At 50.6% G+C, this 12,267-nt stretch overlaps 1 protein-coding gene across 3 annotated transcripts in view; it reads right to left on the bottom strand.

The window, feature by feature from the left end:
* Nucleotides 1-12,267, bottom strand: part of GALNT18 (polypeptide N-acetylgalactosaminyltransferase 18) — a 353,506-nt gene that overhangs the window by 171,183 nt on the left and 170,056 nt on the right. For 2 of the 3 annotated variants that reach the window (XM_032426923.1, XM_032426922.1), the window contains exon 2: nt 5,519-5,711. In XM_032426923.1, coding sequence (XP_032282814.1) covers nt 5,519-5,711 — 193 coding nt within the window. Of the gene's footprint in view, nt 1-5,518; nt 5,712-9,641; nt 10,079-12,267 lie in introns of those variants that run through there. The other variant, XM_032426924.1, reaches the window with a different exon arrangement.

Genomic DNA, 12,267 nt, shown 5'->3' with positions numbered 1-12,267 from the left:
TGCAGCTTTTCTCCCCTTCAGTCATGAGGCCTGGGTGTCTTTCCAACCTAGAAAGCAAGAAGGCAAACCCCTGCCCAGATCTGGCAAAGGCCCCTCCTGGGGTGAGGTCCAGAAGGATCACCAAGGAAGACACCAACGTCCTGTCTCTCCTGGGTCTTCTCACCTGGATGGTGCTTGTTATAACAATGAAAGGAGAATAAATGGCACTTTGATTTCCCTCAAAGCCAACTGTCCTGGAGCCTGGAGGAAATTTGTCCTTTCTCTGGACAGACCAAAGAGCCCAGATGAGGCTAATAAAACTGCCACACTTCCAGTTCCCATGTCCTCCCTTCCCCAGGGGAGGAAATTTGTCCTTTCTCTGCACAGACCAAAAAGCCCAGATGAGGCTCATAAAACTGCCACACTTCCAGTTCCCACGGCCTCCCTTCCTCAGGGGAGGGCTGTCATAATTGGTAAAAGGAGGCTCCTTGCAGACGCCTCTCTGGGTCCTGCCTCCCTGCCTCAGAGACCACAGAACAGGGCTTCCGTGGGCCATTCAAGTCCAGCCCCTGACTTACTCCTAACCTGCAAGAATGGCCCCTCTGCAAGGAGACCAGGAGATGGTCAGCAAGCTTTGGGATCCCCTGCCCTGCTCTCCCACCACCTTCCACCTGGATTCCTGCTACGGTGTAAGCTCCTCGAGGTTTCTCTGTCTGGTGCTTTACTGGGTGCCTGGCACATCCTTGGAGCTCAATACATGTTTGTGGGATGAATGAATTAACAAAGCCTAGCAACCAGCTGGATGGACTTTTTTCCTTCTCATTGTCTTCTGCTGTGTATAAGACCCTGAGTATAGAATGGTCCTTTCAGCCAGATGACAAAAGTGGGTCAGATTGCATTTTTCAGCACCAAGAAAGGACCAGCCAGAAATGATGGAAGAGAGGGTGGGGCAGGATTTGGATCACCCACATTCCAGTCCAGGAATGAAGCCAAGCATAGTGTCAGGCTTAGAACTTGGAAGAGCAAACCCAAGAATACAAAGAGCAAAGTGCAAAATCCAAGGACACCTCCGGGGACAGAAGTCCCCAAGGGCACTGAGAATGAAGCAAGATCCACCTGGCCAGATACATCTGGAGACTGTCCTTAGCATGGTGCTTCCTCTCCAGATGCTACCCACCCCCACCCACCTTGCCTCATATCCCAACATTACCTGTAGCAAAGGCCTCATTCTCTGCCTCGATAATGGGTTTTATGTTCAGCAAAACAGTTTTACCAGCATTTAGAGAAGACTTTCCCGACTCAGACGAACTGATGGGCCCAGTGCTACATACTGTTCAAGCAGTCCCCATCCCCATTAGAGTGTCACAAATTGACACTTCAAGGCAGTAAGCGTGGTGGCGGTTACAAACACAGATTCTATTGCCAGACTACCTGGGTTCAAACCCCGGCTCTGCCACTAGCAGCCTTGAACAGATGTTACAGTCTCTCCATGCCTCAGTTTCTTCTTTGGTAAAATGGGAACGAATAATAATACTGTCAAATAATAAGAAATATATATATTGGTCTCTGCCCCTGGTTTCTGCTCATATTTGGTCTTTGACCCCAGCTCCTGACACGGAGATCCTAAAACCCTTGTCATTCCCTGAGTGACAGGAGTGTCTGACACAGAGCTCCTAAGTGCCTTGGAATTTCTGGGTGATGGGAGCATCTCTTGATCTAATGAGGTGATTCTTGGTGGGCCCTGAATGACGGCTGGTCACCAGAAAGACCAAAGTTTGGAACAGAGGAGACGGGCTGGAAAGTGAGTTAATAATCCATCATGCCTACATGATGAAGCCTCCATACAGATCCTGAAAGTATGGGGTTCAGAGAGCTTCAAGGTTGCTGAACACATCTGCGCATACCAGGAGGATGATATACCCCAGGTCCACGGGGACAGAATCTCCTGTGCCTGGGACCCTCCCAGGCCCTCACCCTATATATCTCCTCATCAGACTGTTCATCTGTATCCTGTCTTACATCTTTCATAATCCACTGCTAAGTGTAAGCATTTCCCTGAGTTCTGTACCACTGCTAGCAAATTACTGAACTCCAGAACAGGTGGTGGGGACCTCACTTACAGCCGGTCAGAAGCACAGGTGACAACTGAGACTGGTGACTGGCCTTGAAGAGGGGGCGTTGTGGCGGGACTGAGCCTGTAGCTGGTGGGACTGATGCTAACTGCTGGTAGATAGAGCTACAACTGAATTGAACTGTAGGGCACCCAGCTAGTGTCACAGAATTGGCTGGCATGGAAAACCCCCACACAGCTGGTGTCAGAAGGATTGTGAGTAGGAGAATCAAGAACAGTGTGGGTTTCCCGGACGAGTCCCTACTCCAGAAGGTCACTGCGAGGAGTCGAAGAGTTAACAGAAATAGAGTGCCAAACGCATCCCTGCAAACATGGCTCATGCTAGAGAAATGTTTGCCAGTGTAATTTGGAATGGGATGATAGTAAAGACTTTGAAAAAATGTTTCCAAAATGAGTTAAACAGGATAAGCTAAGAAGCAATGACCTTGTTACAAGGCAGGAATGTTTTTAGGGAAATTAACAGACAAAGAGAGGCCCTGTTTCAGCTAAGCACACTCTTGTTTTGAGCAGTTCACCAACAGCTCTCCGATCTTGGTTGTGCGTCTGGCATGGGATCTGAAGTGGAGCTAGACGGAGCTTTCCAAGTACGTATGCAAAGAGAAACCGCATCCTTAAAGCCCCTGCAGAGAGCACTGGCGGAGGCTCACGGAGAGGGCTCAGCTCTGTCTTGTATCGGAGATTCCGTTTTTCCTTCCCTGAAAAGGCACCTTGCCCCACAGAGGAGGCATGGAAGCTCCATAAACTGTAGCTTTGTGCAGAGGGAAGGTCTTTCCATTACGATTATTGCTCAGAATTCTGCCCACCTGGAGTCCTTCAGAGATCCTGTCTCCGCAAACTCAGGAGCCCAGGCTGGACTGCCCCCTGAACCCCGCTGCCTCTACAGCATGCTTGCAAGGGAGGCCTGCCCTTCGGAGAAAGGCCGCATGGCCCAGTCCCCTCCACCCTTCACCTTCCTGTTTCTCTCCCATGGAAGCAGGAAGGAATAGCGACAGGGCACATCTCTCGATGAAGGGGTAAGGGGCTCCGGCGTCAGTTGGCTCCTAACAACACAGCCGTGGGCTACCATCAAAGGCCAGGATTTGGCATCTGGACACATGGGGTTGAGTCTCAGCTCAGCTACTTATCCAGCTGTGTGATCTCAGACATAACACTTACTCCTTCTGTTCCTCAGTTTCCTTAACTCTGAACGGGGAGAATGTGCCCGTTCCTTCCCTACCTCTGGGGCAGGTTGGTGTGGTCCAGATGGGAAGGGCATTCTCAACATGTCAAGCCCTGTGTAAATACCAGTCATTGTTATAGCCATGCTGCAGTCTGTTTCCATAGCTTCCTTCTCGGTTCCCCTCTAATTTGGAACAAATGTGCTTTGAGCGAGGCCTGAGCTGTACGTCAGAGCTGGCTGCAAAGTCTACAGCCCCTGTGTGGGCCAAGATCAAGGCAAAGGCCCCTGCAGGAGTCCTGGGGCCCCAACTCCTCTTGAGGACCCTTTTCCCGGAGCCTCTAGGTTCTGCCCACATCAGACCTGCTTCTCTGCAGCCCCAGCCATGGTCTCTGCAGCACTGCCAGGGGGCTGAGACCCTGTGGCATTGAGATAAAGTCACCTTTGGGACACCCCCACAAGCCAACCCCATCCCAACACCTGCCCCCTGCCATCATGGCCCAAGCTAGCAGCACCTCTCACTGGGATAGGCAGAAGCCTCCTAACCGGTCTCCCTGCTCCCTCCCAGGCTCTTTCAGTCTGTTCTCAACACGGCAGCCACGGAGGCCTTTGAAAATGACAATCAGAGCATATTACCAGTCTGCTCGAGTGCTTCCCTTGGATCCCCACCTCACAGAGTACAAGCCACACCCCGTGCAGCAGCCTACAAAGCCCCAGAGCCCCTTGCCTGCGAGTCTCAACCTGGACTGCACACTGGAATCACCCAAGAGCTCTAAACAATACGGATACAGAGGGCCACCTCTGGAAACTCCTATCTAATTGGTCTAGGGTGTGGCCCGGGCATCAAGATCATTCTAAAGCTCCCTATGGAGTTGAATGTGCAGCCAAGTTTGAGAACCACTGGCCTACTTGATCTGCTTCCTGTGGCCCCTCTGACCTCATCTCCGACTACCGCCTTCTCGCTTGCTCTGTTCCAGCTGCATGGGCCTCCTTTTTCAAACATGCCAAGCACACTTCTACCTCAGGACCTTTGTACCTGCTGGTCCCTCTAACTAGAAAGTTTCCCCCCAGGTATCCACATGGCTCGCTTTGTCATCTCTTCCGGATATTTGCTCAAATGTCACCTTCTTCGTGAGACCTTTTCTGACCACCTCACTAAAAACCCAACCCCTCCTCCTATTCCAGGAAGTCCCTATTTCCCTCTCCAACTTTCTATTTCTTCATAGCATTTACTACCATCTAACATGCTACATATTTGACTTTTTTGTTTTGTTTATTATGTGTCCCTGCCCATCTAGAATGTAAGCTCTGTGAGGGCAAGGATTCCTGTCTGTTTTGTTCACTGCTCTATCCCTGTGCCTGGACTATGCTGGCATATATAAATGCTCAGCAAATATCCTTTAAATGAATATATACTCTTCTAGCTCTTGTAGATCCTCAGCTGCTCTTTCATCCCTAGAGTCCAGCCAAGTTCTCCTTGGGCCAGGGAAAACCATACTCAATTATACAGTATACAGCAGGTGCTCAATAAATGTCTATGGAACTGAACTGAACTTTTCTCCCTAAAAGAACATAGCCTCCAAACCCAGCAGCAAGATCTTTCCTGAAAAAGATCTTTGTATCTTTCCTTCAGATATAAGCTCACTGTAGTTGGCAGCTTTAAGAAAAATTTAAAAATAAGGAGAAAGAGGGGGAAAGAAGGTATGGGGGGAGCTCACAAAAGTTAATGAGATTTTCTCAGCTGTGGTACATGCCCACACTTTTAATAATTAGGAGTAATAAAAATTCTAACTGAACCTTAAAGGAACATCTTCTGTAACAAAGAGAGAAGTCAAGACAGACTTCTGTGTCAGGTGTAATGACTTATTAGCCCTGGAAGATGGATATACTTTAAATACTAATTTATAGAAAAAAATAATTGTTCATAAAAATGCAACTAATTGGGTTAAAAAGACTTATTAACAGGAACACCAGATGATTCTAGAGCCCGTGAGGAATAAATTGGGTTATTAATCCTCAACATCTCTCATGGAAGAAGACTTCCCCCTGCTTAGCAGATGGAGAAACTGAGGCTCTGGGAGGAGGAGGAGGAGAGTGACTTGCCCCATGAAGGCTGAGGGCACAAACCCTGGCTGAAGCAGGAGAGGGACCCAGGAGTCCGAATGCCCTGTCCTAACTCTGTTACCGGCACCGTGGTGACCCCATCTCCCCACAGGCAGGTCGAGAAGGGCCCAGCCACTGACTCTGCTCACCCACTAGGTCTGAGGTCAGGCAGGGGCCGGTCGAGGGGCAGGCGGTCACTGAGGTAGGCGTTGTAGCCGTAGTACTGGAACTGCTTCAGGGCTACGCGCCGGCCTTCAGGGCTGAGCTCCTGGCCCCAGTGTGCAAACAGAGAGGAGTCTGTGAAGGGCTCAGCCTCTGCCTCCTCAGGCTTGGCGGGAGCCTCTGGAGAAAGAAGGGACAAGGAGACAGCGGGTCAGAGTGCACCCCTACAAATGCCATGATAACCCCTTTCCCTTCCTCACCACCACCGTGGGTAAAACAATCTTATCCCCATATTTGGAGGCTGTGGGGAGAATAGACTGTAATCCTCATGCTTCCTCAAACTCATTTATCCATCCATCCATCCATCCATTCATCCATTCATTCATCATCCCTTCATCCATCCATTCATCCACAACCACTAGGCACAAGGGATATAGAAATATACCCTATAGGGTATACCGAGAGGCCGACGGATATGATCCCAATGCCCCATGGCTTCAAGTCAGAACTCCCTACTTTCCCCACCACAGATGCTAGCCCTAGCCCTCAAACTGGGCTTCCGCTTCTCTTTCCCAAGATTGCACCCCAACTCCCTGCCAGTCCTGAGCCTGCTCCATACCCAGGTCCTCTCACCGGGGTTCTTGTTGGCCTACCTCCCTCTCCATTGTCTAGTCTGCTATGACTGGCCTGGCCCCGCCGAGTGCCATTCACCTGGCTCCAAGGACCCCCAGCCAGACTGCCTTCTGCTGCTTCCAGACTGTGCCTACCAGAATAGGGAAATCAGTGGCACAGAGGGGTCACCCATGTACTCTGGACACTGAACAACAGGACCCCTGGTCGATTTGTAGGTAGGGGCAGCCCCCACACCAGGTCACAAGCTCATGGTTTCCTTGGAGTTTTCTAAGAAAATGAAGGGGGCATTATTACCCATAAGAGCAGGCACTTTGGATTCCACACAGACATAGATTCAAATAAATCCCTGCTCCACCATTCACTGGCTACACGGTCACAAGCAAACACTAAACCTCCCTACGCCTTGATCCCCCCATTTCTAATGCGGGTACACTAATACCAACCCACCGTCCCCAATGCCCCCCACCGCCCAGGATCTGAGAGGATTACATAAATAACGTCTATACAGCACTTAGGCCAGCATATGTCTCAGAAAAGTACACAATCCATGGTAACTAGCCTAGCACCTCGCAAGGGGAGCCTGGTGAGTCATCTGAATCTCTCTTTTATTGGGGCAACAGGTAGGTCTTGCCAGGACATAGGCTGATGGGTCAGAACTTTGGCATTCATTCTGAGAGACAGGTAGTCAAGGTCAGAAATCAGAGAAATTGGACAGAGATGCCAAGCCCACTTGATGGTACCCTCCGTGCTCATAACATGACGTAAGTGAGAGATGGCACCGGGAGCCTGGAATGAGACAGAGACCAGAGGAAGCAGAAGCAGGTTAGGGACAGAAGGGGGAGGCTTGGGACACTTACCAATGACCACTCAGCCTTCTGCATGAAGCCTATGGGCATAGGACACACACCTATGCTGGGTAAAGATACAGGCTGGAGCCAGGCAAGGCCCTAAGGTTCCAGGGTCTTCCAGGTTGGGGAGCTCAGCGCTGCAGACCATAGCTCTTACTCCCACCTCCTCTTGGGGGGCTCTCATAAGAACCAGTCTGGGAGAGGGGAGGAGGCCTTCCAACACCCAGGATCCTCCTATCGTGGAAGGGGTGGTCCAGGGGTGGAAGCCCCTGTCCCTGCAGGTGCACGAAGGTTGTCTTGAGAGAAGGGGGCTTTTGTGGCTCCCTGCAAATTAGAGAGCCCTTGATTCTGAAGCAGAGCAAGCATACTGATGCCAGAGACTTTAGTGAGAGAGACGCCCAAAGATGTGTCATCAGGGCTGGGGCTCCCAGGTGCTGGGAGAACCTGTGGAAGGCACCTCACCTCTCCTGACCATGTCCTTGGGACATACCCCACACTGGAGGTACGTGTATCTCCTGGGAGAACCATCATAGCTAACCCCCGCTGAGTGCTGACCACCAGTCAGGCTCTGCTGTGAAGGGTTTTCCCCCATCAACTCATCGCGTCCTGTGAGCTGGGGACTATCTTCGTTTCCGTGTTACAGGTAGTGAAAGTGAGGCACAGGCTGAGGATGAGAAACCTGCCCTGACTCACTCATAAGGAAGCGAAGTAGGGGATGGTCAGTCCCGGGAGGTCTGTCTCCCAAGGCAGCGGTCCTGACCACTAGACCACACTGGTTCTACGTGGCAGTGGGCTGGGACACACAAGAGTTGCATAGATAAACATGGCAGACCAACTTTCCTTAAAGAGATGGAAGGAAACTCAGATATACAAAACAGATTAGGACCTAAGAAGGAGTAAAATGCAAACCATGTGAGCATTTCTATGACCAAGCAAGAAATGTGGTGGCCACTCAAAGTTCCAAAGTTCCAGAACCCAGCGCACACTTGTTCTCCCCTCCGAGGCATGTGTGAAGGGAGGCCCAGGGCTTACGTGATCGTAAAGGTCCTTGCTCTCTCTAAAAAGATGTATGGCTCATTCATTTGGAATGTTGGGGGCAGTAAAAATCTGAATCAGTGAGCCAACGGAATCATATAATATTTAAAAGAAATGGAGTTTTACTGCTCTCACATACCTACCTAAATGGATATTACCAAGTAAAATGAGATCAGTTAATGAAAAAATTATGATTCACAATTAGACCTGTGTTGCATAAAAATGTATTATAAACATACTCAAGTCCTAGGTTCTACCACGTGCTCCCATCTTTTTGCTCAGCATGGGTATAAACCACAACAAACTGGAAAGCAATGGGTCTTGAATGATAAATCAGGGGCACAGCAGTGGCAAGAAGACCTCTCTGTTGAATTCCTGCCCAGAGCCAAGCACCATGCCAGCCGATGTCTTTACCCAAAGTTATCTCTGTCTTGCTCACGCGTGTGGACTCCATGAGGGCAGGTCGACATCTGTCTGGCTCCCTGCTGTGCCCCCAGCACAGCACACATCTCTTGCAAGGGGCTCCATAAACCATTTTAAATAAGTTAGTTGATAAGTACCCCATAGAGGTTAGTTATTAGACATGAAGAAACCAAATGAAAAGGTTAAATGACCAATCCAAGGTCACCCAGTTTGTCAGGGGGCATTGGAGAAAGGTCTGGCTCCCTCCAAACCTCACATTCTTCCCTCTATACCTCAAATGGCAAACGATAGTCTGAGGGCCAAATCTGGCCCGCCACCCATTTTGTAAATAAGGCTTTCCTGGACCACAGCCTCATCCACGTGCTTACATATTATCTACAGCTACTTTAGAGCTACAAGGGCAGAGTCAAGTACATGCAACAGAGCCCATGTGGCCTAAAAAATAAAAAATACTTAACTATCTGGTCCTTTAAGAAAATGCATGCTGACTCCCTGCTCTACCTGCCATGTGACATCCAAAGGGCTGGTTAAGAGGACTGGTTGTGGAGTCAGAATCTGGGTTTTACACTCCAGATCTACCATTCACCGGTTTGGTCTAGCTTACCTGCACCTGTTTCCCCAACCAGAAAATGTCGTTGATAATATTAGTACCCTTTTCATAGAGTATGCGTGCATATTTGATGAGATGTTCCATGTAAGGAGCTTAGCACAGGGTCTGGCATAATAAATGTTAGCTCCTAAGGAACCACAGAGACCCACAGCCCCACCAGGGTGCCCTTCTGACACTTCCTGAGTTCAGATGGAGAAGGTAGATGGCTCTGCCCTGAGGTCCCCAGCTCTGAAAGATGTTGCTGCTGTCCAGCCCCCAGAGGAAGGGTTTCCATGTCCACTGACAAGTGGCCTACACTTAACTGGGTCTACACCCAACGACTCCCTTCTCTGTCTAGTAAGAAAGCAGTCTGACATGGTCATCAGCAAAGGAGGACCATCTTTGACATGTTGGTGTGACAGGAAAAGAGGCTCCAGGGAAGTACAAGGGTCCAGGGGCATCTGGACACATCTGGTGATGGGCCAGACCAAGGGGTGTCTGTCACCCTGGGGCGAGGCACCTGTTTGGAGCAGACTTGGGCTATGCTGGAGTATAACATTTCCTACTGGGGTCTGGACCTACCTGAGCGCACCTGACCAAGCGAGGGGGGACTCCGAAGAAGTATATATCCGGACGGCTGAGAGCTCCCCAAGGACAGCTCACTCATGGCAGAGATTAAGCGGGGCACAGCACAGTGAACACAGCCTGGAGCAGAGCCAGAGTTTAGAGGGTTCTGAGTACAGCACAAACCCTGTAATCCTTGCCCATTTCTCACCCAGCCCGGGTGCTTGTCTGGGTCCTAGGGACAGCAGGCTGGCAGCGGACACTGAAAGGCCATTCCACCAGACAGCCACACAGAGGGTCCGACTGGCACCGTGTAACACAAAGGCAGGGAAGCACTCCCCCCGCCTTCCCCCACTATGAGCTCTGTGGCATGGGCAGGCGGGGAGCCCCAAGCAGGACATGAGCAGACCCGCAGGCCGGGGGAAGACACTGCCATGCTATGCCCCTCTCTGCACCATAGCCTCCAATGGCCAACTGTCTCCTCAGCATGAAAGACCGAGTCCCTACACTTAGTCCCTAACACTTAGAAGACCCTACAAGGCTCCTGGTGATCAAGACCCTGAGAGCTCACCCGCCCCCCCGCCCCCACTGCCCCCTTGTCTTCTCTACTCCAGCCACATTGGCCCCTCACCAGACTCACCAGGCACATCTCACCTCAGGTCCTTTGCTCTTGTGCTTCCTTCTACACCCCATGGCTAGCTCCCTTCACTTACTTACTCAGAAGTCATTTTCTCAGCAAAGCCTCTTCTAAGCATTCGATCTCCGTGTTCCCTCTGCACCCACTGAAGTCCTTCTTCTATTTGTCTTGCTTGTTGTCTTTCCCGACTCAAATGTGAGCTCTGTGAAGTCGGGGATTTGCTCTGTTCTCTGAGGAACCCCCAGGGCTTAGGACAGTGCCTGTTCTGGCAGGTGCTTAATGAATATCAGGAAGACGAATGAATGGAGCAGTGGCAGTATGACAGGAGAGGAGAGCCCCCCATCCGTTAGGGATTCCCCACATCCTCAGAGGGAGTTGAAAGGGGCCTGGAGTCCTGTGTCAGCAAGTAGGAATGTGAAGCCGGTAAAGGGCAGGGCAAATTCCATTTGTGAGCAGTTAATTTCCTACCTAGTTCACTTATACGAAGCCTTTTGAGATTATCAGTATGCTTTTAGAAACTTCTTACGGAGTTTCATGGAATGTGGTCGTTGGCAGACAACCCCCCCCTCCACCCCCAGGACTCTTTGGTAAATCTCTTACAACAGAAAATTACCTGGAATCTCTCCCAAGCATCCAGAACAGGACTGTGCACAGAGAAACCACCCCAAAAAACATGGGAGAAGAGAACTAAGGAAGGAGGGAGGAAAGGCTGTGTGTGTTTCTTGCCTCTTCCTCTTTCTACTCTCACCTGGAAGAGCTCAGAATGAAAAGACCACAGGAAGGCTCCAAAGTCCCAGAAACCCAGATGCAGGAGACAATGAGGTGGCAAGACCCAGAGTCTTCAGAAAACTAACCAGCATGCCTTCAGGGAGTTTCTGACCCAAACCACAGAGCCTCAGAGAGACTGAGAGTCAGGTCAGGTGTCCCCATTCCTCCCCAAAGTTCCCGCAGACATGTGGCTGCCAGCCTTCCTCCTGAGCTCACCCCTGGCTTGGTCTCTAAGGTGCTTGCTGCAGAAATCCCTGTCAACAAACTCAAGGGGAGGAGTCCCCTGAGAGGTCACTAATCGCTCCACCTTTTGAAGAGAAAAGGCACGTTTGATGGATCTGTGCAAAGCATGACATTTCTGACGCTGAGAAAAGAGGCTGACTTCTTCCTCCTCTTTGACATCTCTCAGAGGAACGGGCCTTTTGCTTTGTGGGCACTTCCCCTCTGGCCCAGGGAACAGCCATTTCTGCTCATCCCTAGAATGCCCTCTTGGCCAGCATGTGGGAACTGCTGCTCGGTCAGCTTTATCCCGAGGGGCTCCCCGTGGCTGCACCTCCTTCACTGCTGGGCTTTGGGAGTCACCGCCAGCTCTGCCCCAAAGGGAGTTAACTCTTCTTATCAGACAATCAACAAATACTCAAGCAAGTGTATTGTGCACCAGGCCTATTGCTGGGCATTGGAAATATAAAGACCACTCAGACTCGGTGCCTACCCTCAAGCAAATCCAGTCTAATGGAAAAGCCGGTTGTACAGAGAATGTGATCAGTGCTCGGATCCAGGGTGGGTAACATGCCACTGGGTCACTGAAGAGGGAAGAGTTGCATGCAGGGAAGGCTTCCCAGAGGAGAGGATGCTCAAGTTAGATATGAAGAGTAAGTGAGATTCACAGGCTCACTCTGGAGAAGGGCACCCCTAGGGCAGGACCAATAGGAGCAAAAATGCAGAAGCAGGAGAGAGCACAGTGTGGGGCTCAAGGCCTCTGGACAGATGGCTATCCACAGTTGAAGCCAGAGAAGAAGAACCGGAGCTGCTGGGGTCTCAGGAGGCCTGGGACAACAGGATGTCTGGAAGATCCATACTGAAAACTGCAAGTCTGAAAGGCCAGGATTGGCCATATCATTTGGAAATAGTTTATGAACCTATAAGCACGTATATAGATAGTATGCCAAAGCCCGACATGCTAACCATCACCAAAGGTACTGTCTCAAGTGGCAAAATACATTATTTGAGGTCCAGTGA

The sequence above is a fragment of the Phoca vitulina genome, unplaced genomic scaffold, assembly GCF_004348235.1.
Source record: "Phoca vitulina isolate PV1807 unplaced genomic scaffold, GSC_HSeal_1.0 scaffold36, whole genome shotgun sequence".
Taxonomy (NCBI): domain Eukaryota; kingdom Metazoa; phylum Chordata; class Mammalia; order Carnivora; family Phocidae; genus Phoca; species Phoca vitulina.
The sequence above is the reverse complement of the archived record's forward strand: the minus strand, read 5'-3'. Positions and strand labels throughout refer to the sequence as shown.